Source organism: Eucalyptus grandis, chromosome 8 (genome assembly GCF_016545825.1).
Source record: "Eucalyptus grandis isolate ANBG69807.140 chromosome 8, ASM1654582v1, whole genome shotgun sequence".
Lineage (NCBI taxonomy): Eukaryota > Viridiplantae > Streptophyta > Magnoliopsida > Myrtales > Myrtaceae > Eucalyptus > Eucalyptus grandis.
The window spans coordinates 39,192,924-39,218,676 of NC_052619.1; the positions used below are offsets into that span (position 1 = coordinate 39,192,924).

General features: G+C 39.3%; 1 protein-coding gene across 1 annotated transcript; it reads left to right on the forward strand.

The window, feature by feature from the left end:
* Window positions 1-1,441: 1,441 nt before the first annotated feature.
* On the forward strand, window positions 1,442-21,119 carry LOC104414384 (probable pectate lyase 1). Its single transcript, XM_010025465.3, has 10 exons — window positions 1,442-1,552; window positions 1,654-1,793; window positions 1,909-1,931; window positions 15,415-15,686; window positions 16,417-16,467; window positions 17,178-17,260; window positions 18,639-19,281; window positions 19,404-19,507; window positions 19,713-19,851; window positions 20,162-21,119. Exons 1-10 carry the CDS (start codon window positions 1,442-1,444, stop codon window positions 20,381-20,383), a joined length of 1,788 nt encoding a protein of 595 aa, XP_010023767.2. The 3' UTR covers window positions 20,384-21,119.
* Window positions 21,120-25,753: the final 4,634 nt, after the last annotated feature.

Consider the following 25,753-nt stretch of genomic DNA (forward strand, 5'->3'; position numbering starts at 1 on the left):
CTGTCTCCTCGCCATTTCAGCCCAACCCAGCCGCTCATCCAGCCTTCTCGACCCAAGACCAAAACCAAACTCCCACAATGGGCTATGGGCTTTGTGAGGCCTTTCCAGGCTCGTCCGGACCTCCATTAGTGTCACTCCAAGCTTGGTTCTCGTCCGTCTTGGTGTTGCCATCGCCGTGAACTCACCGACCCACAAAACCGGTAAGTTTACTCACTAAACCTTACTTATGATGTTAATTATGTTTAAGGTTTGATTAGCTTAGCCTAAGATAAGATTAGGTGGTTAGTTAATTTGGATTAATGATTTAATTACTTAATTATGCTTGTTAGGTGGTTAGAATAGATTGATTAGGGGCTAAATAGATTGTATTATTTATCTAAATAGGTGCATTAATTTTCTAGGCCCATTTAGGTGATTAGATTAGCATTTCCAACCTAGGTTAGCATTTATTGGATTTAATTTACATTATTTAATTATTTATTATTTTCCAGAAATTATACTGGAATAATTGGTGATTGGAATTTTGTGCTGATTGTAGTAATGTGCTTAGTTTATGCAATTGAATGTTAATTTGTGCAAATTGAGTGGTGATTGTGCTTTTGAGTATTTATTTCAAAATTACGAAATTTTGGTATTTAATTGAAATTATCGAGTGTCGGGTTTTGACACCAAAAATGTTTTTAGATATTATATCGACTAGTGGGATTTAAATGGGAGGATGTCAATTTTTCTAGTTCAAATTGATCATATCTCACACACGATTATTTTACCGTGTGTTTTTAATATAAAGAAAATAAGCTAAGTTCACTATTTTAATTGGGACATTTGAGTGCAATACACGGTATCCTTGGTCGGGATTAAATGATCGTGTGATGGATATGAGATCCCATCCTCAATATGAGTTGGGCAGACGTTGCCCCTATATAGAATGCCCCTGGACAACGAATGCCGGTCGCAGTAGATTCTGGACCGATGCTCCTTCGGAATTGCCGTCTCGAGGTAGACGTTATCATGCTCAATGGAGTGAAACGATGCCTGGTTACTCCAAAAGACCGCCAAATGTCAAGTAGGCCGTGCTCGTTGAGCCGTGATAAAATTGGAACGCATGGTTGAGTGTTTAATCGTGCTTGATTATGTGACAAAATCGTGCGGCATGGTACGGAACGTATCATAACAATTTAGCCTTATAATCGAGACCATTGTGTTTATTGAGATATAAGTTGAGGTGTTCCAATTGATTGAGTTTTATTATTGCTTATGTCTGTGATATGAAACGTACTAACATGCAAGAAGAATCCGAGACAAGGTGAGTCTTTGTGGTTGTGTGGTTGTGTGGTTAGGCCACCTTTGGGCGTATTTCCTTCCTAGTCGGAGTTTAGGGGGTGAACTTGCTGAAACATTATCTCACCCCGTCGTGGGCTCATTCTTTTCAGATCCTTAGATGGCGGTCCCTCCGATACGTTTTGGTCAGCCTCGAGGGGTTACTAAGTGGAGCATAGACGTCCCTGTCCCTAGGAGTCCTTGGATCTATGAGCTTGTTGTGACCACTGTGGCACTGTCTGGGTCGATGAGGGGCTACCTCAAATGGTATCTCATCAATTTAGGTCGTGATTTTACCATGGACTCAATGGGTATAAACAAGGTCCCATTCAGGGTTTTGATATCCCCACTATTGTGATCAACGCCGTTCAAGGCGAGGGTGCAGCTGACCCTCCTAATGGAATTGTGGAGGACACGACGTCCCCAGAGCTTGTGGAGGTGGAAGCTGAAGGATCGGTGAATGTGTCCGACTAGTAAGTCGTAGGACAGCTTCTTTTTAAAAGCCGATCTTTTTGTAGACTTTTGTGTACAACCTAGTTTGTTTATAAAAGTGTGTTTTCTTTGTGAATTTGTTGTCTTGCTTTTCAGTCACATGTTGTTTGCTGTCAAGGGTTTTTATTTTGCTTTCGCATGTGCAATAAAATGAAGGGAAAAAGTCACGAAAAACCCTGAACTTTGCTAAAAAAGACACATTTACCCCAAACTTTTTTTTTTACGTGAAAAACCCTGAACTTTGACAACCGTGACACATTTACCCCAAAATTTTTTTTGTGACACCAAAAACCCCGAGCTTTTGTTATGTAACACATTTACCCAAAATTATAGGGCATTTTAATCTTTTCATTTTTTTAAATTTTTTTTATTTTTTTATTATTTTTTTCTTCTCTCTTCCCTCCACCGGGTGGCCGGTGGAGGGAAGCCGCATCCGGCGAGGGCAACCCTTGCCGGCGTCGGGCGAGGGTCACCCTCGCCGGTGTCGGCTAGGGCGGCCCTCACCGCACTGGCGAATGGGGCCCTCGCTTGCATCGGCGAGGGCCATCCTCGCCCGATGCCGGCGAGGTTGGGCAAGGGTGTCCCCGCCCTCGCCGGCGTCAGTGGCCCTCGCCAGATCCCGGCGAGGGCCGTCCTCACTCGATGCCGGCGAGGTCGGGCGAGGGTGTCCATGCCCTCGCTGCGTCGGGCGGCCCTCACCCGCGTGCAGGGAGGACGACCCTCGCCCGATCCGGCGAGGAGGCCCTCGCCCGATGCCAGTGAGGTCGGGCAAGGGTGTCCTTGCCCTCGCCGACGTCGGGTGACCCTCGCCTACGTCTGGCGAGGGGTGCCCTTGCCAGCGTCAAGCGAGGGGAGCCCTCGCCCAACACCGACGAGGGCTGCCCTCACCCAACGCCAGCTTCCCTCTGCCGACTCCGCCATGGCCGGCGGAGAGAAGAAGAAGAAAAAAAGAAAAAAGAAATAAAGGAAAAAATAAAATAAAAAGACAAAAATGCCATTGATAGGGTAAATGTGTCATGGTTTGAAAAGTTTGGGGTTTTTCACATCACAAAAAAATTTGGGGTAAATGTGTCATTTTGGGCAAAGTTCAGGATTTTTTGTGACTTTTTCCCTAAAATGAATGGGTCAGCGACGCGTCCAGGGATGTCACAATTTTATTGATCACTGAGGAATGTGCGTGCGCTCGAAGTTCGGGGCGGACATGACCCTTGTCAAGCCTTGCTTGGTCGAGGGCGAGCCTTAACGAAGGCTCTCCTTTCACCATGGCCAAGCGAGGCTAGCCTACTCGACCATGGCCGGTGGTCAATCACCAGTAAAGGAAGAAGAAAGGGGACAATAAAAAATATTAAAAGAATCAAATATCAAAAAATTATTAAATATTATTAAAAATTATCCACATCGGTATATGTGATGTTACGTAAGTTGATCAGTGTTCATGTCAGTAATAGCCGGTCAAAATTAGTCATAATAACTAAATTGACTTCGAATCAAAATATTTAAGACTAAATTGGCGCAAAAAAGAGTTGTTAACTATATGACCTCAAATTTTAAATGGCTCATGAGAATCTCATATGTATATGACCAAAAAGAAAAAATTTGAATCTCATATGTAAAGTTTTCCCTTTTGATAAGAGCCTCAATTTTGTCACAAAATATTAGGGCAAGATTTCCGAAATATGCATCAACCTCTCTCTTAAAAGACATTTCGATCTGAGAATCCATAATTTTTCTTTCCTAAAAAAAAAAACTATTGATGAATCAAATTTGTTTTCTTTCCACTGTGATATTGTCGGTCATAATTAATACAATGTCAATTTCAAAACTTGCGATGTCTTGTGTTCTCGAGATTTGATTTGGCTAGATATTCTTAAATTATTTTTAGGCAATACCAAGTCATTTCCCTATATTATCATGTTTACAATTTTTGTTCTACCTAAAAAGAATAATTTTTTGGGTCGAATGAATTTTGTACTTCTATTCTAATGAATTTTCGATCGAAGTTTGGACTTGATTGAAAGAAATTCTCAAAGCTGGGTGGAGGCGGGTGAAATGTCCGAATGCTCGACAAGACAACGGCCCTCTTCGCCACGTTGCATGCGTTCATTGGTCCAGAGCAATAATGCACGTGCTGTTAGCGAGATAGGACGGCCCTCGATTCGTATTACCACACGTGTCCAAAGTCACCCAATCAATCAAATAATTGTTTAAACCCATGATGAGGCTTGTTAGTCTTGGTTTGGCGAACAAAGTTTTGAGACAGTGTCCTGTCTTACTCAATCCCAAAATGTAATGTCAATTCTCAACTTTAGAGTGGGTAAATAGATGGATGGTGTATGGGTAGACACTTAGGGTGAGGTTTGTAGGGATTAGACCCAAATAATTCACTTGTAACTCAACGTATTCAATCATTTTCATGCAAATACAAAATGCATGTGGCTTATACCCATGTGAAAATATTCCAACCTATGCCCACTCAATAATTCACATATATTAGGGCTATGTAATTTCACGAAAAGATAGTGTTGTCCACTTCATGTGGCCGTCGCCACCAAATTGGGGGGAGTATTTGGAGTCAACATTAGATCCCCAATGTGAGAAACCGGGTCCTTTGAGTTCAAGTCCTTGGCATGCGGACAAGGGTCCCTAACGGCTCACCCGGCAAGCTGGAACCAAAAACTTGACACCTCAACACCAAACCCTAGTACAAACCCTACCTTAAAGGCCACTAAAAAAGCACAAAAAGAATTAATGAAAATTCAAAGAAAATCATCGATGTCGGTGTTGCATAAGACAGCTTGCACTAATTAATTACAGCATCAATAAAAGGAGTATGTTTGATAATCGTCAAAATGTTTAAGATTAAATTAACGAAATTTAAATATCACACATCATCCTCATGAATCTTTGTTTGTTACAACTATTAACTTTCCATTATATTTTCCATTAGCACGTGCAATGCATATGACTTTTAAGCGATAAAAATGTACTTTTATCTCTTTTGTTAAGGAAATCTCTCTTATATCCTTGATTTTTGTAAAAAAATTAAAAATTAAAAAGGTCAAAATAAATCATCTAAATACTAATACGACAACCAATAATAATATTACAAATTAAAATTTTAAAACATGATGGAATATTTACTAAACCAGTAAAAGAAACACAATCAAGTGAAAAAGGAATAAAAAGTTTAATGTGGTTTTTGATCTTGAATTTTGAATATTTTCATATGGTTCGAAGTCTAAATTGAATATATAAAGTTTATGGATTAGAATGAACAAATTAAAAATTCAAGAATAAAGCTACACATTGGACTAAATTCCAAAGGCACATTGAATATACTAAAAGTTTAAAAACCATATTGTATATTGGACCAAAATTCATGTACAAGTTATGTCATTTTCCCTTCAATCAAAGTGGCTATTTTTATCAAATCTAAGGAAAATTATTTTTTAATATTAATAATCAATAATTATCTTTTCTACCCTTGGTAGTTAGTCAATCTAGTTTTCTATCATCATTCTTTCAAATTTTACAGTAATTAAAGGCAAATGAAAGATTTTCTTGACAAAATGAAATGAAAAAGTACTTTTACTTTACCCATTTAAAAATCACATGCTTTGCAAATGTCAAAGAAAAAATAACGGAGGGTCAATGACTGTAACAAAATAAAAGCTCAAATCATCATTACGATGTAACAATCGGCGGTCGAAGAGCAAATGAATATAACCGAGAAATTAGTTGGGGGCTTTTGTGGAATTTCTCAAAATAATAACAACAATAACAGCAATGGTAATAATAATAAAACTGGGAATATTCTTTATTAGCAGCCTTAAAAAAAGGGGCAGGCCGGTCAAGACCTGTCCAAAAAGCTCCTCATTTCAACCGCGTTTGCGGAATTTGCATGAGATGTGCGCGTCCGTCACTTTGAGGTAAAGCAAATAGCGAGACCAGGCCCGCCAAATTTCCGGCAACCAAATCAATCCCCCTCCCCCTCCCCCACCTGACCCTACAAAATCTCCCTCCTTTTTCCCCTCCCCCTTTTCTCTTTATCTGGCAAAAAAGAAGCAATTGAGTGAAAAAAGCGCCCCAACAAAAAGCTCTCTCTCTCTCTCTCTCTCTCTCTCTCTCCGTGGCGTGTGTTTCAAGAAATTGAGGATTTTGTCCGAAATTCTTGATGGGTTTCTGTGGGGACCCCCATGAAATATTGCGTTTAGTCACTAATCAAGGCGCTGCCGTAGACACGAGAGACAGGAGAAATTGTAAATAATGAACTCCTTTTTTTCCCCAGTGGGTTTTCGTGATATGGGGATGTGAAAGCTTCTAGCATACCCAGGGACAAGGTGGTTAAACTCTTATGATAGGTTGTTGTGTGCAATTTGCGAGTGATCGAGTGATTATTGATTCTCTAAAGATGTGTGCAATAAGCTCTGGCCTATCATAACGCTGGTTCCATCATCTTAAAGTATTGTTAGTGTTTGGCTACGATCCGATGTATTAGCAAATACAGAATTGTTAAGAGTGTACTTGTTACAGGAAATAGAAAAATGCTTTTTGGGAAATTATTTTTTTGTAAAAAATGTTTTCCCCTTTTTAGGTTGGAGGATTCAATTTCCTAACTTCAAGTATGTATATTTTATTTGATGGTATATACTATTATGTTGGTTGAATATTTTCAACAAATGTGTGAAAATCTTCAAAACGAATTTGCAAAAAATTCTTTTACTCAAACAAACACATCTTAAATGACATATTGAATTAACAATATTCCTTTTTCTTAGGTGCAAGCTAATTTGTCACAGAGGCTAATTTCCTAGAGTTCGAGAATAACAATTACATATTAGTTTTTTTCTTTGGTAAATACCATTCAAAATCCCAAACTAGCGCCCCACAACACAAATGTCTCAAACTAATTCTCATCTAGTATATTATGACATATTTATCCCCAAATTAATTTTTGTCTCATAAAAAAAAAAAAAAAAAACCAAACTGGTTACCCTAACCCAAATCTATCTTTCATTAGCATTCTACCTAATATCTCATTTGAATGTGATGGACGATCACAAGGTAGATCTCACTCGAGAGCAACCAATTCGACATGGAAAATGCACATGTGTTAACATGTATGTATTTTGACAAAGGATATTTGGGTCAGTATAATTGATTTAAGATGTTTTGTGCAATGAAGGGGTAAATCTATTATGGGAGAATTGATTTAGGACTTTTTGTGAAAAAAAAATTAACTTTGAGTTAAGGGTCATGTTGTGATCAATTTGTGATTTTTTTGTAAGGGGGAAATTAGCTTTTGGTGAATGGACAGTGGGATAGGGTTCGAAATTAAATTAACAATAGGTTTTTCCAGAATGATAAAATTTGTAAAACCCAACTAAATGATCATGTCACAAGATTCCTCTAGAATCTGGACCGTCGGATGGCGGGACCTGCAATGATCATCAGCGGTTAAAAAGTCAATGCGCGAAAAAGCCATAATAGCAATCCTAAGCCCGTGCCGAGCTGGTCCACGCAATCAATGGTCCCTGTTCTACCCCCGGAGAGTTTTGATCATGATGGAGGGCCGAGAGGGGCGCGAACACCTTTTTGTATGTACGCATGATGGTGGATCATGGCGAGGGTAAAACTGTAAATCCGGGGCGAAATCACAACAATTTTTAGATTTGCAATTTATTTGTAACTGAGGGGCGTGAAAGAGAAAAGAAAAAAAACTGCCATGATGGGAGCCACTTGGGATGTCGCATGGGGACATAATCCTGCCCCCCCTCCAAAAAAAAAAAAAAAAAAAAATGAAAAAGAGAAAAGGACTAGAAAAAAAAATGAAAAGTTGATGGGGCGATGATCAAGTGAGAGTAAAAAGAGAGTGAACCCGAAGGTCTCGAAGAAGTCGAATTGACTGTTCTTTTTTCTTTTTTACTTTAACTTTTTTTTCCGTAAAAAAATTGATTTTGCCTTTTCTTTGTGTATGAGGGTGAAAATCAATGGCACAGTTGGTTTGAACACGCGATTGGCGCTTCTTTCTCAAAATGGGAAAGAGAATGGCAACATTTTTACTTTATTTATTTATTTATTTTAAGGGTCGAGACTCTCTTGATTTAAAAGATAAATTGAATTTTTTTTTCCAGATTATGTAATTTGCCATTTGATGGCGGAGGTATTAGCATCTCAAGACCCAATGGTCACAATTCAATCCATCTCTACTAATCACACAAAAATAGTAATTTTTAGCTCACAAATTAGGAAACGTAAGAATTTTTTTTTTTTTTTTTAATGTATCAAGTTTCAAACTTCAAAATAGACTCCATTCACATAGATGGAGATTAACAATCCCATTAGACAAGTTTCGAGGAAAAGTTCTTAGACGATATTTCAGTGCATCCAAATTTTCAATATTGGTCTCATGTGCGATTCATATAACTTTAAAAATTAGGATATGTTGGATTGACATGTTTCATCTATACCACAGGTCTACCTAAAGGCAAACAAAAGAACCATATCGAATTGATTGGATCCTGTAGAAACTAGTATGATTCTTGATTCTTAAAATTCAAAATCAATGAATATTGGTCCGTTTCCAACTTTAGATCCACCCACTTGACTAATTTTTTTTATTCTTATTAATTTAAAATTCCAAAAGCCCAATTCTTATTTTTTGTCGTTGAGACTTATTCATGCATGCTTGTCGCTCCCGCCTCTCACTTTCACTTTCTCTCAATCTTAATCACGCACTGCTCATGTCTCTCTTGTGGCTCGACACCTCTCGCTCACACCTTCCTTGCGCTCATTTTATCTTTGTCCATGGAGATGATTATAATGTTTATCTTATCACTAGCTTGTTCTATTGACATTACTCATGTAATAGTTTAAATTGTGCGACAACATTTACGGTCTTGCAAAGAATACGGGGAAAAAAATGAAGGAAGAGATACAATTGGTTCCTAGACTCATCTAAAAACTAGACCGGATAAGTTTCTTAGTGAGTTTAGGATAAGGTGGGCCAATTTTCAATTTTAGGGAGGAACCCAACTCACCTTGAAACCGATCACCTCAAGTCATGCACCTTTGCTATGTAGCAAGAAATCCATAAACATTCTTGAACAATTAGAACGAACCTATCAATAAAAAATGCTCTTTTATACCAATTCAAAGATTGAGAAAAAAGAAACGACAACGCTCTCATTGATTCCTCTCTCTCTCTCTCTCTCTCTCCCCCTACTTCTCTCTCCCTTACTTTTTTTTTTTTCTTTTTGGGATATAATTCCATATGTAAATAATGCAGGGTTGCTTGTTGGGCATGCAACCAACCACGTCCGGGCTCGCCACAAGCACGCAAGATCACATGCCCTTTCCCTATAGATAAAAAACACGTACTCATTCCCCGTTCAGAAATCTCTCAATCCCCACAAATAAAGCTGATAATAGTTTGACTGGCCTTGCCTAATTTGACCTAATTTTTTTTATATAATAAATAATAAAGAGAAAAAAAATAATTATCCCCAAGATCTTCGAGGGTCACATGCGACCTTGCACTTGCGTGCATCGAAGACTGTACATATTAAATCATGGCATGCTTGAATTTAAATTAAGAGCCGAAATGGATAAGTACGGCGGGCTAAGTGATTGTGTTTCCGTGGGGCAGGGACAGCAAATTTGAAGCTGTTTTGCTTATTGTGAAGAGAGAGATGAAATTGATTTAAGACACGTATACTAAGCCAATATGTATATAAAAGAAATTACTCAGACCTATTTCAACTTCTTTTTCATTACCCCAAAAAGAGAAATGATTACGTGATAATCTATAATGTACTGTGAGAATAACAGTCTATTTTAAATTATAAAAAACTAAATTACAAATAATTAAAAATTATTATGGGACACATATCTTCAAAAATTTGTAACTCACAATATATTTTTATCCTCATAATACCCAATAATTGTCATGCTAGCAAAACCCCCTATAAATTTGTCAATTTAACTTGCTGGAGCAATGCGATACGTAATATATTGGAGATGGAGGTGAGAAATCAAGGGGAGAAAATAAATTTGAGGTTAAATTTTTATCAAGAGCGTTGAGCACAAAGAATTGGAAAAGCATCAAATAACATGGTCACTCCTCACTTAAAATTCATTAGTTTCACTATAAATTATGTAATTCGCACAACCCAACTTTAACATAAGAGAAACCTTTTACAGCTCTTTTGAAGTTTCATGGCTAATTAATTGTTTTTGGAAACTGTAACGAGGTTTATAAATAATAGGATTACTATCACAAAAAATTCAAATTAATATACCTGTGATAAATTTACCTCAAACTAATTTGTTAATCACTAAAAATCCCAAATTGGCACACATGTGACCATAAAAAAATTAAAAACCTGTATATTTATGATAAATTTACCACAGGTTGCCATCGGATGCTGCTTAGCAACCTTCAACCACTATCAAGATTTATCAAGCTCCTCTATCGTCACTCCTTCCATTGCCTCAACCTTGCATCTTCTCTAGATTCACGTTCTTCCTTTTTCTGGTTATCAAAGGTAAGACTAGATTTATCAAATGAGTAGGTTGGATCAAAATGGTCCAACCAAAAATTGACATTTGTTCATGCAATACATATCTAATGACCCATACCGATTCGACTCATACTCGACTTGACTCATATTACTAAAATATTTCCATATGCAATCCAATATAGGAAAACTTATACTGAAATTGAGATGAGAGCATAGAGTAAGTGAGTGTGAGATCAAGTGAGGACGCAAGAGAGTAAAGATAGAGTCATAGCGGTGGGTTAAGTCTAAATAAATTGTGAACCAATTTAACACTTATATCATTTTGGATTTTGCCATTTTAAACCGATTTATGATAATTTTACTGAATATAGCTAACTTATATAACAATTAAACTCATCAAATATGGGCTACGAAATGACTTTATAAACTATTTTGACAAGTCTACCGTCAAACACTCATGGTGCAAAGTGGAACTTTTAAAAGTTGAGGAAAAATGGTAAAGGAGCAAAATGTGGAGGAGCGTTCGGTAGAAATGAGACCGGGTAATGCGTTAGAAATTAGAATCTCAAAATCTCCTAATCCTATCCTTGTATGCTCGCGCCCCCTTCGCGTGGAGCTTATATGACCGGTGTGGACGAGACCATTTGCGTGTTTTCAAGTGAATTAGTCATAGCTATACAGTTTTTCACTATTTAAAATTGTATAGCTATAATATTGAAATTAATATTCTAAATCTTTTGACTTTTAAATATTCATATACACAAGGTAAAAAAACTTAACAACAAAATTTGATTGGTAATAGCACTAAGACTATTGTGTTTCAAGTATGTACACCAGATGGCGTGACCTTTACAAAATGGTATTTGTTTGACCACGATTTAGTGAGAATATTATCTTATAATAGTTGTAGAAGAAGTATGAAATATACTCAATTACTTTCTCGGTGCAAAAAAGAAAATGCAACTTTATGCACTATTGTGAATCGCATTCCTTTTGTTAAAATATTAACTTATCAACTTTTTTTTTTAACTAATAACTTAGCGGTTAACTAAAAAACATAGATTCAAGTTTCAGCCAATCAACATAAAGCCAAAAAAAAAAAAAAAAATCAAAAAGAAGAAAAATAAAAGTGTAACTCTATAATTGAAAGCTCATTATAGATTAATTGCAATTGTCACGAGCCTTTTGTCGATAATTTGTTTGTTAATACATTAGTGTTTGAGCAGATACAAAATGTAAAAAGAATGACTAACAAATAGTTAAAAAAGAAGAAGAAAGAACCATAGATTGGAAACTGGGTAATTTAAACATCTCATAAGTTTGATTCTTGTAAAAAAGTATACGTTCGCCAAAAAATAAAAAGATAAAGTCCCAACTTCAATATTCATTAAGATAACCTCACACTACTTCATGCCGCGACTCTTTCAATCATCCACATGCATCTTTGCAAGTTTCAAATTGTGAAAAAAAATGAAATCCGTTCATCATTTGGCACTTATTAATCTAGGAAAATTTTACATGCAAATGCACAATGCAAATTGAGAGAAAATAATAAAGTCTTCCATGGAAATACTTAGTAGGAAGAGTTGTGGGAAATGGTATAAATTTTCATAATCATTAACTTGCAACATCAATCTCATTAAAATTCATATACTTTTTTTTGTTGAACAAAACAGTGACATTGAATATGCTTTGAACGAGGCAAGCACAACACTCTAGTTGGAATAAAAAACAGGAAAGTGGGAAATGCAAGAAAAGTATCAATTGCAAGGAGAATGATCAACCTCGAGAAGATTTTGTTATTATATATGTATACGCGGCGTGCTATTTTCATGTCAAAAAAGGCAAGAGGTAATTAGATAGTACCAATCTTACGAAAAAAAAAAAAAAAAGAGGGGGATTCACCAAAAATTCGAACGGCGCACTTCATGGGTAGTACCACCAAAGGCGGAGGATTGTTAAGGTCAGGAAGAAAAATAAAATACAATATTCTTTAGGGCTAGCACGGCAATTCCAGTTGCTAAGAGAATAGAAAAACTATAAAAATTACTCGAATATGATAATCCAAAATTCATACAATTAGGCTATTGTTTTTTTTTTTTTTTTTAAACTCAAACTTTCGCCTCTATCAAACAAGACTTATATTTTTTTTTATCAATCACAAGAAATTATATTAGTTACTGTCACGTGACTTGAGGAAAAAGCACGATAGCATGAGAAAAATTTCTAATCATTTCGGTAATAATATTAAATGATATTAAACAATGAAACTAGTAATATTATATGACAAAAATTGCATGCAATAAGTTAATTGATATAGACATGGTAGACACAATAAATTATGTAAACGAAGTTGCAAAATAAGTAATTTCATGTAAGATTCGTCATGACATTCCGACCAAAAAAAAAAAAAAAGAAGATGAAGTTTCTTTTTTTTTTTTTGGCCTAAATAAAGATGGATTTTTTTTTTTTTGGTTGGTAACTAAAGATGAAGTTCATGTGCCAAAGTATTTTCCATTGGATAGTAGTTTACAAGTCTTAATTTGTGTTACAGTGAAACTCTCGTAGAATTATACACACCATGGAATTAGAATGAGATCTCTATACTAGTTAGTAGATAAAATATAACGAATTAGGAATAGATAAAACTTAACAAATACACGTTAAATTGATAAATTAAGTTCCAAATAAATAATATGGTCAATAACATAAAAAATCCAAATTGGCACATTAGTAACAAATTTATTTTAAATTAATTTTTGACAACAAAAATCCAAAACCGGTACATAAGTGACAAATTTACCTTAAACTAATTTTTTAACCACAAAAAAATCCTAAATTAGTACATTTATGAAAAATTTACCATCTGTTAATTTTCTTTAAATTTGATTAATATCACGAAAAATCACAAATGAATATATTTGTGATAAATATGGAGTAAAACTCCAAACCGGTATGCTTGCTAATTGCCACATGCTATGCAACTCGGTAATTAGATGTAAATTTAATGGAAACTGATAGAGGTAAATTTATTATGAGTGTATCAGTTCGAGATTTTTTATGATAAAAAAATTAGTTTAGGGTAATTTTTTTATGCTTGATAATTTAACGACAAAATTTAATGCAAACTAATGAATAGTAAATTTATTATAGGTATATGAGTTTGAAGTTTTTTATGGTTAAAAAATTAATTTGAAAAAATTTATCACGAACATATTAATGTGGTATTTTTCGTGATATTAACTCTAAATAAAATCATTTCGATGTTTCACAAATTCGTCTAATAGGGAAAAGTATTCTTCAAACCCCAGATCAAGACCGAATCCGGTAATTAGATACGAATCGAGGACCGATGACATCAATAATCACGCACGGTCTAACGTGCTCAGCACATAATTTCCTCCTAAAGATGATTTAAGTCCAAAAAGCCGGAGCTTCCCTCACCAAACCACATGGAACGCAAAAGAAATTCCAATTACGGTGCCCACTTTTGAAAGCTGTCGAGAGTCAACGACACGAACGGCCGTGATTGGCGCGCCTCGGACACCATCTTCATTTCCCTTCCGACATTTCTTATTCGTTTTTTTTTTTTTGGGTGTAAATATTATATATTATTATTTCCGGCAATTATTTATTATTATATATACCCATTGAATTTGCTTTGTGCGTAATTCAATGCGACGCCGCGATGTCCGCACGGGAACCGTGATATCTGGCCTCTTCCGTGAACCCCTCCGTACAGAAAACCCAAAATAAAAACATTCCCTTAACGGCCTCCGTTTAAAGGAAAAAAAAAAAAAAGACGGCCTCCGTTTCCTCCGTCTGTAACGGACTTGCTGACGTGGACTACGGAATCCCTCTTTATCTCATCCGGACGTGATTACCGGACGCCGTCAAAAGAGGCAAACGGTCATTCAAGTTAGCTGGTGCGGGGCTGTGCTTCGCACGAGGGCGGAGGCCCTGCATTTTACAGTGAAGCGAGGGGCAGCACGTGATCGCCGACGCTGGGCACGTGCGTGGCAGGGATGTTTTGATTGGACTGGAGAGAGAGAGAGGGAGTTGTTAAATGGCGGTTAGGGAGGTTATTGAGGGGTGGTTAAAGTAGTGGTTAGTGTCACCTTCTGAGGTTAATTATGGTGGTCGTTTTCCTTTTCGTGCTGGTGTTTTTTTTTAGTACTAACTATTTTCAAGATTTTTTTTGGGGTTTGTTGTAGTGAAAAGTCAAAAATTTTCACTTCATAATGGAATCGAATTATTACGAAAAGGCAAAATAAATTTAGAACTCGCATCTTGATTTCATTTGTTGCTTTTACGGACACGGAGTTGTGATATATCTATGTTTTATGGTTATTTAATTTAATTAGACTAAATTTGATTATTGATGTATAATTTTCAATTTTAAAGTAGAACTGCAAAAAGTATGTCCTTTCTTTATAATACAATGGAATGACTACATAAGGCTATATGTGAAATAATGTCACTAGTTACACGATTTTATTGATTCCCTCTTTTTATTCATACTAAGTAATTTTGCTTATGCTTACTTGAATGGCTTGCACGAAAAGAGTTATATTCCTTTCTCTCAAAATTTTGCCCATATATTATATGTGTGTTTTCTTTCTCCTATTTTTCTTTTCGTAGTACCTGAGAAATTTGAAAAGGCCGGACTTAACATGAAATTAATAATGAAATAATAATAGTCCAACTTTTGAAGTTACCAAATCCTCATTCTGAAAGGATTAATCAGACGAAATAGCAATGAAAAAAATTAATTTCACAACTAACATGATGATAGATTTAGCCAATCATAATTAATAGATAAACACAAAAATCATCATTTTGCAATTGCAATTAGTCATAAGAAAATCATGAACATCTATTTTACATCACAATTAATCTACGTCTCTGATAATAATTTTAATCATAAGGTCGTTTTTTTTATCCACCAACCGAAAAGGGAATAAAAAAAACGGAAAAAGAACAAGCTTTTAGTTGGCTAACGGCATTAGCGTGGGGGATAACGGCGTCGGGGTGTTTCCGTTCGGGTGAAAACTTTGTTGGCGGAGAAATTCTATAAAAGCGCCCATTTTGCCGCACCTTCTTCTCCGACTCTCCAGCCCTCTGCCTTTCTCGCTTTCGCTTCTTCCTTCTCTCTGCATCCCCGTCTTCTTCACAGAGAGAAAGAGAGAGAGAGAGAGAGAGAGAGAGAGAGAGAGAGAGAGAGAGAGAGAGAGAGCGAGTCTGCAACTTTCGAAGGCGAATGGAGGCGGCGAAGAGCCTTGTCTACGTGAGCGCCGCGGTGCTCCTGATGCTGTTCATCGGAGCAACAATCGCGAGAATGTCTCCGCTCGGGTACTCTCTCTTTTCTCTCTCTCTCTCTCTCTTACTTGCTCGAGCTCAAGCAAAATGCAGATTCCCCTCATACGAGGGGAAAAAAAGGAGGAAAGAAATGCAGATTCCCCTCGTGCATTTTCGCTCTCTAAATGCCCGAAACCGAGAATGCGCTCGCGTGTACTCGCTTTTCGAGCTCTGTTTCTAGGTATAAACTGCTTCTTTTTCTTCGGCGACGAAATTTACCCACCAGCATTGCGTTATCGCTGCACGAATCGAGAGATTCTCGAGGTCCGGCGAACAACGTACACCGGCGCATCTCCTTTTGACTACAATGCTTTTGAGCAGCTTCACTCTCCGTTTTTTATTCTCCTTCTTTCTGCACTTTTTGACCGTAAATTGGCGTCAATGAGCTTTTCCTTTTTCGTTCTCATCGAGGAATAACGCCTCTACTGGCTAATCCTGTGCATAATTCTCTAGTTTCCCCATAGCCACTATCTCGGCACGTTTCGAGCTTCAAAACTCCTGCATCATGTAGCGACTCCATTATAGCTATGTCGGCGATCTCTCTCTCTCCCCCTTCTCATTTCTCTACCCTCATTGAGGACCACCGGTACGAAAAGGCGAAAACAGCGCACAAAGCACTTTTGTGAAAACTTTTCAATGTCTTCTTGTCGAACTCCTCCCTGAGTTTCGCTGAGGCTAGGGGCGGTAATTCATGACATTCTCCTGATTTCGTTCTTTCTCGCAGGAATGTGGAAACAGAGAAGCTGAGCTCGAAGAACTCGTCAATGGCCGCGAGGTAACTCAATGGACTCACTCGTTACCCGTCCTTATTAACCTAACCAGACCCTACCCTACCCTACCCGACGTTGAAACAGATCTGGACCGCCGGATCTGCGATCGGACGTCGATTCGCGGCCGTCGGATTCGCCCGTTACCGGCTCGTAACTGGAAAAAAAAGGATCTCAGCCGATGAGTTCCGGATCCCCGGATCTGGACCGTTTGTTCGGTTATCTTAGGTTCCTTAGGATTCCCCCGGTAGCCAATAACTAATCCCCCTCGGCCGCCCTCACCAATAACTGTTAACTCCTAGTCCTACACCGCCACCAAAAGAAAAAAGAAAAAAGAAAATCCGGTTCTGGTATTTTTGGTGAATTCACGTGGTGTGTCGACGGGGCTATTTTCTCTCTCTAGATTTTTTATTTTATTTTCTTTTTTTATCTCCTCTCTCTCTCTAGACTAGGGCCTTTTTCGTAACGGTTTTTTCCACTGAGCTAGCGAGAGTAGCGACCATCAGCGGCCGCCCTCGCCCTCGGCCTTGAGCAGTGCACTCTACACTACGGCGCACTACCCGTTCTCACGAAGCGTACTATTTCTACTTTTTAGGCAATTAGGAGCGCCTGCAGTCGCTCCAGAGAGGGCGACACGTGTCCGGGCCCGTCGTTTATTGTCTTGCAACTGTCTCGCTTGCGGTTTTCATGACCCGTTTTCTGGTTGGCCCATTTTCAGCTTTTGGCGGAGGAGGAGGTGGGGGACCACTCGAGCCGGCATGCGGTGGAGGATCCGGAGGAGATTGCTTCCATGGTGGAAATGTGAGTGTTTTGTTTCGTTGAGTTGTTTAAATGCGATCAGCGATTTTTTCTGACGGCGACGGTGGCTCTAGGCTCTAGTCTTTTCGTCCGGAGAGAGTCCCGACTGCGTTGAACATGGTTTAAGAAGGACGTCGTTCGTGGGGGGTTGGGTGGGTAGGGGTTGTTGGTTAGGGATCGGGTGGGATTTACTGTTACCACCTACAGAGATCTTAAACTTGCAAGCTCGCCAAACACGCCCAGCCCATCTGACCCATCACTATCGAATTTCTTAAAATTGCTAATTTTTCCATTCGTTTCTCGAAATTGTGAAAATAGGCTTTGTCTTTGCATGAGAGATTTTTTTCCGGCCCGTTGGTTGGGGGTGGTGAGTTCCGTTTTTGCGGGTCATAGATTCTTCCGTCCTTTTCCTAATCCGTTGATTTCTACCCGCGTTCTTGCAAAGAGTTGATCCGCCGATGCTGCTTATGTGTACGTAGCAGCGTCTCTGATGATTGCGACCCCCCAAAAAAAAAAAAAAAAATCCCTGAGAAAAATGACTATCCTTCTTTCCCGGCTACCAGAAATGCCCTTGATTGTTTAGGACGATTTCAATTTGACCACATGTTCAAACCCACGTTTGACTAGCTTCTTAATGTTTTTGGCGTTGAAAGGGAAATTGATTGCGCCACTCCCCACCCCCACCCCCCAACTCTTCCGCATATTATGGCGACTCTTAGGATACATCAAACATCGATTGACTTGCATGTGAAAATTCTTATTACACACCGCAATGAGAATGAGAAATGGAAAGAAAAAAAGAGACTTTGTGCCAGTGAAGACTATGGGGTCCAAGCACCCATGTGTGTGCAAGAGGGGACAAATGGGGCCGCATCGACCATGGTCTCTCACTTGCCACTTCTGAAATCAAGCCAGTGAAATTCTATCCGTTACACTGAACAATAGATCCAATCGTTCTCACGTACCGACGAAATGCCCTACTTTTCTGGGCATTTGTATCTTGCCGTTGCACATCTGTCTGTAGATCTGGCTTTTGGCCGTTAAGAGTGGCAAGTCACCTCCACCGACACAAATGAGAGAACATTACTGGCCATTCCGCTTGTCCTAATTTTACTTTTTACAATCCAATTTTCTACTGTCTCTAACCAACAATTTCTTTGCTCTCTTTTTCCTGGCACATTTCCTGAATTAAGAAGGGGATAATTTCTTGCTGCGATCACGGGACATCGAACTAAATCATGAGATTAAATAAACATATCCCGATAGTTTAAACATTCAGAGAAATCTTGCCAGTTTCTTTTTCTTCCCTCCTATAGATTTTCCTGATAGAAGATATAGCCTTCTTCATTTGTGATTAAGAACAATGGGTTTGTTTTTACAGGAGCATCCGCAATAGCACTGAGAGGCGTAAATTAGGTTATTTCTCTTGTGGAACTGGTAATCCGATTGATGACTGTTGGCGGTGCGATCCCAACTGGCACAAGAATCGCAAGCGCCTGGCTGACTGCGGCATCGGCTTCGGTCGCAATGCCATTGGTGGCCGTGATGGCCGGTTCTATGTTGTCACTGACCCAAGTGACAACGACCCCGTCAACCCAAGGCCGGGCACCTTGCGCCATGCTGTGATCCAGGACAGGCCGCTATGGATTGTCTTCAAGCGGGACATGGTCATAGTGTTGAAGCAAGAGCTGCTCATGAACAGCTTCAAGACCATCGATGGCCGTGGTGCCAATGTCCACATTGCCAACGGAGCGTGCATCACCATTCAATTCGTCACCAACATTATTATTCACGGTCTTCACATCCATGACTGCAAGCCCACTGGCAATGCCATGATCAGGAGCTCCCCAACTCATTATGGCTGGAGGACTATGGCCGATGGCGATGCCGTATCCATTTTTGGGGCGAGCCATATCTGGGTAGATCACAATTCGCTCTCCAAATGTGCCGATGGTCTCGTGGATGCTATCATGGGCTCAACAGCCATTACCATTTCCAACAACCACATGACCCACCATAATGAGGTGCATCTGAATTTAATGATTGTTGCTTGATTGTTTGGAGCGATTTGCTTCTTGCTAATCAAGTGCTGCTACCGAAAAGGACATGTCCCGATTGATGATGTTACTTTTACTCGTTGAAACAGGTGATGCTGTTGGGCCATAGTGATTCTTACACAAGAGACAAGCAAATGCAGGTGACTATCGCATACAACCATTTTGGCGAGGGTCTCATCCAGAGAATGCCGAGGTAGAATCTGACTTTCAACCCCTCATATTAAATGACTTCATGTAACTCACCAAAACTAAACAAGATAACAGCAGCTGCATTTGGATTTTGATAGTGATGAATGCTATATATACAAAATATGAGAAAACGATAAAGTAGGATTCCCCAAGATTAATATTGGAAAGGAGGTAATCTAAAAAAACACAATTGATTGTTGTAAATGCAGGTGTAGACATGGTTATTTCCATGTGGTGAACAACGACTACACGCACTGGGAAATGTATGCAATTGGTGGTAGTGCCAGCCCCACCATCAACAGCCAGGGCAACAGATATGCGGCTCCGTCCAACCCATTTGCAAAGGAGGTAACAGTTCATCAAACTGCAAACTGCAAACTGCAAACTGCAAACTGCGTATACCTTTCAGTTGTCTCCTTGTGGAACCGCAAAAAAAGCATGCATTAGTATAAAATGTACAGAAAATAATCGCTTCACTCTCTCTTCATTGACGCGTGAACAGTCAAATTACCGGAATGCAATATTACTGTTATCATATCAATTTTTTATCTAGTGTGAGGTAGGACAGATCCCACATAGAGTTTGAAATGTCACCTGCTACACCGACTAAACTACATCCAGTAAAATGTAACGGGCAGATGTCGAAATGTTTTTGCAGGTGACTAAAAGGGTGGATACAGCAACAAGCCAGTGGAAGAGCTGGAATTGGAGGTCAGAGGGAGACCTGTTGCTTAATGGTGCCTACTTCACTCCATCAGGAGCCGGAGCCTCCGCGAGCTATGCTCGTGCTTCAAGCCTCGGAGCCAAGTCCTCCTCCATGGTCGGCTCCATCACTTCCGGTGCCGGTCCTCTTCCCTGCCGTCGCGGCCGGCAGTGCTAATATCTACCAAATTGGCCTCCAAATGGCGGTCAATTTTCCCTATCGATTGATTTCCCTGATTCGCAGTATAATATACTATATTCCTTTCCACATCCATTGTTTTCACATACCCCATCTACATGATTTGGCAAGTGTACAAATTCTACACTGTCATGATATATCACCCAAATTCCTACCCCACTTTCAATTTCCCCTGTTTTCAGATTTTCCATCTGTTTCCAACCTCGGCCTGCTTCGAATTCAACAAAACCTAAGCCATACTTAGAAGCAGGCGCGGAAGCGTTGTCGATTTGTTCCCTTCCTTTTCCCCGATTCGTGTCATCCCCCCAGTTCATCGTCCCCATCTTCTTCCTAACCATCATCATTCAAACCAGTCCATTTGCGCGTCTCTCCCCGTTGGTGTCGGTTTCTACATATCCTCTTTGCCTTTCGAGTCTATAGGTTGGTTCCGGACGATTCCCGAACTTGTTTACCTTCTTTTTTCTCTTAGCAATACGGGCGATTAGTACGAATGTGAAACCTCGAGTCCTGGAAAGACCTCTGTTACAGTTGATGCATAGAAATAGCAGTGTTTTGTTTCCTTGGGCTGTTTGTTCTCTGTCAACTCTTTGGCTGTTTTATTTTTGCGTCCTTTGCTTTTTGGCAACGGAAGCCATCTTTTCTTTTGGTCATGCGATTGTGTGAGGTTTTTGTTGGGATATCGTAATTTATTCTCTCTCTTGGTTTCGTTCTTTCATTCACCGGCAGCCTCGATTCTTCCATGTGCACGCCCCACATGCACATGCACATTAATCATTGCTTCTAACGAAACTAGGTCTTGCTTTTATCTCATATAATCTACCCTTTCAAATGAAAAATCTTCTCTCCCCAGTCTTGACGACCCCAATTAGTGTCATGCTTCTTTTGGCCAGCTGGGGAATATTTAATCATTTCGCTTTTTACCCTGCATCCATTATTACCTCCCCCTTGCATGAGTCGGGACATGCCATCATCATCATCATCATCGGCGAATTGCTTAATTTCAGGCATCATCTCAAAAGTTGCCGTAGAATCTATACCAATCCCTCAAAATTAAAAACAAAAAAGAAGTGCAATTACTGAGAAAAGCTTCACAGAGAGAGAGAGAGAGAGAGAGAGAGAGAGAGACAGAGAGATGATAATTACTTGATTTCACGTGGTGGATGAGGCAAAAGCAGGAATATTTGCCGGTGCATGTGGTGGATGGGGTCCATATGGCATGAGATGTGTGAGACAGTCGTCTCCCCACCGCCACGCCTCGTACGTGTGCAATGTGTGCAAAGCCAGCTTTCCACGACGAATGTATGACTTGCCGACACCTTCATTTCCTTTCAATCAATTCGGTCGCTTGGCACCTGTCACTTCATTAGCACCTGGCACTCCCCATTCCCCAGTCCCAACCACAGGAATTAAAAGTCTAGCCCCTTGCCAAAAAAATGGTTCTTTTCCTAACGTTTATCGCTACAATTCCGGACGCAATGCGGATGCAATCGCAGGGGAGTGACTCCATTCATTCTCACGTAGTGGTTCGTTACTTAACAAAGGACGCCCCTCGAATTCAAGGTCTAGGAATCGATCAAATAACGAAGGGAAACTCATTGAAACGGGTCTGGTGACGGACTTAATTTACTAATTCCGGAGTTGGTAAAAGGGTCGGTAAAAGGGCAAAGACAAGTCGCCGGTCTTCGGATTGGAACTCCTCGAATTGGATCGGGTTTCAGCTTTAATTCTCATCTGCGGTCGCCTTCTTCGAATGCACAAAACCAAGAACCAGGTCCAAGATATACTTGAACATTACATACAAAAGGTCAAAGAGTTACCTGTCTGAATGGGAAAATAAAAGGACCATTCGACCTTAAACCCAAATGCAGGCCCCCTAATAAAAGTCTCTTTCCAACGGCTTTGGATGGGGGAAAAAAGAGACCTTGCAAAAAGGAAGGTGCTTTTCCCTTATTCCTACTGGTTTGGTTGATGGTGAAGATTGAAGGAATCAAAAGCAAAATGTCGAGCCATTGCTGTTTATTGGCTGGCTGTAGAAACAATAGAGGCAAAAGAAAAATTCTAAAAGATAAGAAGGGGGGGTGGGTGGCGCAGGTTGAATTGACTTGAGAAAGCAAAAGGGCATCCATTCTTTTCCCTTTCGCAATGTCTGAACATGTCTAACCTTGCTGTCGATGTAGGCCCACCTGAGAAACTTCTGAGCGAGTCTCGAATGAGGCCCGCCAATCGCGCCGAGGAACCTCATTCGAAGATGAATCGAACGAAAGGGGGTTTCCCTGAGAGTGAGTCTGGCTTGAGTGGGACCGGAGGCTGGTTGATGCATTTTGGAGGTCCTCGCAACCCGATTAGATTACGCATTCGCCTCATGGATTGCAATCGAGGATGGAGCTTTTGCATAATTTGGGTCAACCCTTTGTGAGTGTGAGTTTCGGTTCGCTCAAATTAATTATTGAGTGTGAAGTTTTAGTATTCTAGAGAGAAAGTTTACAACATTCAATTGGACGAATATATCGTGTTCTCTGAGCACCGCGTGAAATCCATCTTATAATTTCCCTTGTTTATATGGTAATTCTTGGATGGATTTTCTCCACATAGCGGTTTTCTTTTCCCTTCCTGAAAAGTGGTTCTAGGTCTAAGAAGTCAACTTCCAGCACATTGTTCTGTTTGTTTGGAGCAGGTAGTCTGCTTCGAAGTCAAAAGTTCCTTTATATCGTGCATATGAGAACATCTGCCAAAAGGGTACGTTGAGCGAAAAGTTACTTTATCCTGTACACGTCAGGGCGGCAGCTTCCTTCAAGCATCACTTGTCATCGTATGAATAAATACCAATTGTAATCTATAGCATCATTTGTTAACGTACACAACACCACTTTATATTTTTGCAGTGACCCCTTTGTTTTGGCTCTAAAGTTCGTGCTCCGAACGTGACCTATTGGTAAAATTCATGCGCATCGGTCTTGCATAATGCACGGCGATGAATGTGTACAAGATAACATTAACAAAATACAAGGGCAGCTTCCTTCAAGCAAACAAAAGTGCCTTTGGCCTTGAGATTTCAAAACGAAAGCCGCTTGTGTTCGGAGGTTCTTGTTTTGGCACATTCAACACCCAGAGCTTGTAAATAAAGAAAGAAAGAAGTTTCCCTTGATGCAGGAGAACGGTAAAAGACAGATATGTAAGCAAGATGGGGACTAAATCAAATGGACGTGCACGTATAGATCGGCTGGGGTATTGGGTTTGGAAGTCTTTATCCTCATCATCCACAGTTTTTTTTTTTTTCCTTTCCAGACATCAACAGTTTAATAAGGGTATTCTAGAGTAGGCTTTTTATTTTATTTTTTATTTTTTTGATCGAAAAAGTCCTCATTTCATTTTAAGTAGTAAAATTAGAGGAACAACCCAAATGGGCTTCAGAACAAAGAATATCCAAAAGAGATTGAGGGGGACTAGAGACCCAATTTCGAGGTAGAGATTGGTGAAGCTGGGCTTTGGCAACCCAATCGGCAGTTTTATTTAGATCTCTTAGTCCATGGGTCAATTTTAATCCAGGAAATGAAGCTAGAGTAGCCCAAATCATAAGCGAAATTTTGGCAATCCCCATGATGATCGATGGCTTGCCTTAGCATGATAGAAATATGTAGAAGGGAAATAGAGTCTCTTGAATAGTTTACTCCATAAAGACGAGGGGTTTTCTATCAATCGCCAAGCCTATTTGCCTAGTATTGCTTTATTAAATGTAATTAGATCTCTAAAACACATTCCTCCGCTATCCTTTCTCATCTTCAGCACATTCTAACTTTTCCAATGAATTCCAGCCTTGGAGTCAATGTTCTTCCACTAGAAGGAAGCAATTTTTTTCTCTACAGCTTTACAGATTGAAACTGGAATTTTAAAGATGGATATCGCATATTGGGATAATGCTTGAACTACAGCTTTCAATAGAGTTTCTTTCTCAGCTTTGGACATTAACCTTTCCTTCCATCCTTCTAGCTTCATATTCACTTTGGCCAATATCCAATCAAACATTTGTTTTCTAGATGTTCCCTATCCGATGGAATGCCTAAATATTTCCCTGTTTTTATCAATTTCCAATACTCTCAATTCCCATGCCATGTTTCTTCTTAAAGTCCGAGGACATCCTGAACTAAAAAATATCCCGGATTTGTTCAAATTGATTGCTTGACCAGTAGCCATGTAGTATTGATTGAGAACATCAGCCAACTGTTGGCATTCCTTCACCTTTCCATCCAAAAATAATATCGAGTTATTTATAAATAACATATGAGATAGAGTTAGGCAATTATTGTTCAGTCTTATGCCTTTCACTCTCTCTTCCCCAATTGCTTTTTTCATAAGAAGAGATAAAACATTTGCTACTAATATGAAGAGATAAGGGGAATAGGGATCACCTTGACAAAGTCCCCTTGATGGCTGAAAATAAGGCAACGATTCTCCATTAAACTTGACAATAAAAGAGATCGAAGTCACACAATGCATAATCCATGAGACCCACTCCTGGCAAAACCCCATCTTCAACAAACAAGTCTAATAAAAGTCCTATTCAATTCTATCATATGCCTTCTTCGTATCAAGTTTCAGCACTGCTTGAAATTTCTTCTTTCTTTTCCTGATTCTTAACTAGTGGAGTACCTCCTGAACAATAAGAATGTTGTCTTGGATTTGTCGCCCTTTAACAAATGCACTTTGCTTCATTTCTATCAACTTCGGAAGAAAAAAACTTTAAGTGATTATAGATGATTTTATAAGTAAAATTGCATAGACTAATTGGTCTATATTGATTAGGTGTTTCCAGATTTGGGACCTTAGGAATGAGGGCAATTTGGGTTCTATTGAAATCTGGATTGACATGATTTGTCTCCATAAACTCCCCTACCAACCTCAATAAATCCTCCTGGATGTCCTTCCAATGATTGCGGAAGAAGTGACCATTTAAACCATCCAGCCCTAGAGCCTTGATTGCTCTTAATTGAAGAACAACATCCTTTACCTCCTGTAATGTAACTTTTGCTGTTAATGCTTCATTTATCTCCTCCTAGACTAGTGTAGGATATTAGTCTATCATTGGGTAGAAATTATGAGGACCAACCGTGCTGAACACATCAGAGAAGAATTGAACCGTCGCCTCTTTTAATTTCTTGGTGTCTCAACACCACTCACCATTTGGCAACTGGAGCATGGAGATTTTATGTCTTTGTAGACATTGTATTGTTGTGGCACGAAAGTATTTAGTGTTTCTATCGCCCCACTTCAGCCACATGATCCTCGAACGCATTCCCCAATACACTTCTTATCGTTTCCATTGTTGTTCAATTTGTCATTTGATGCTTTGGA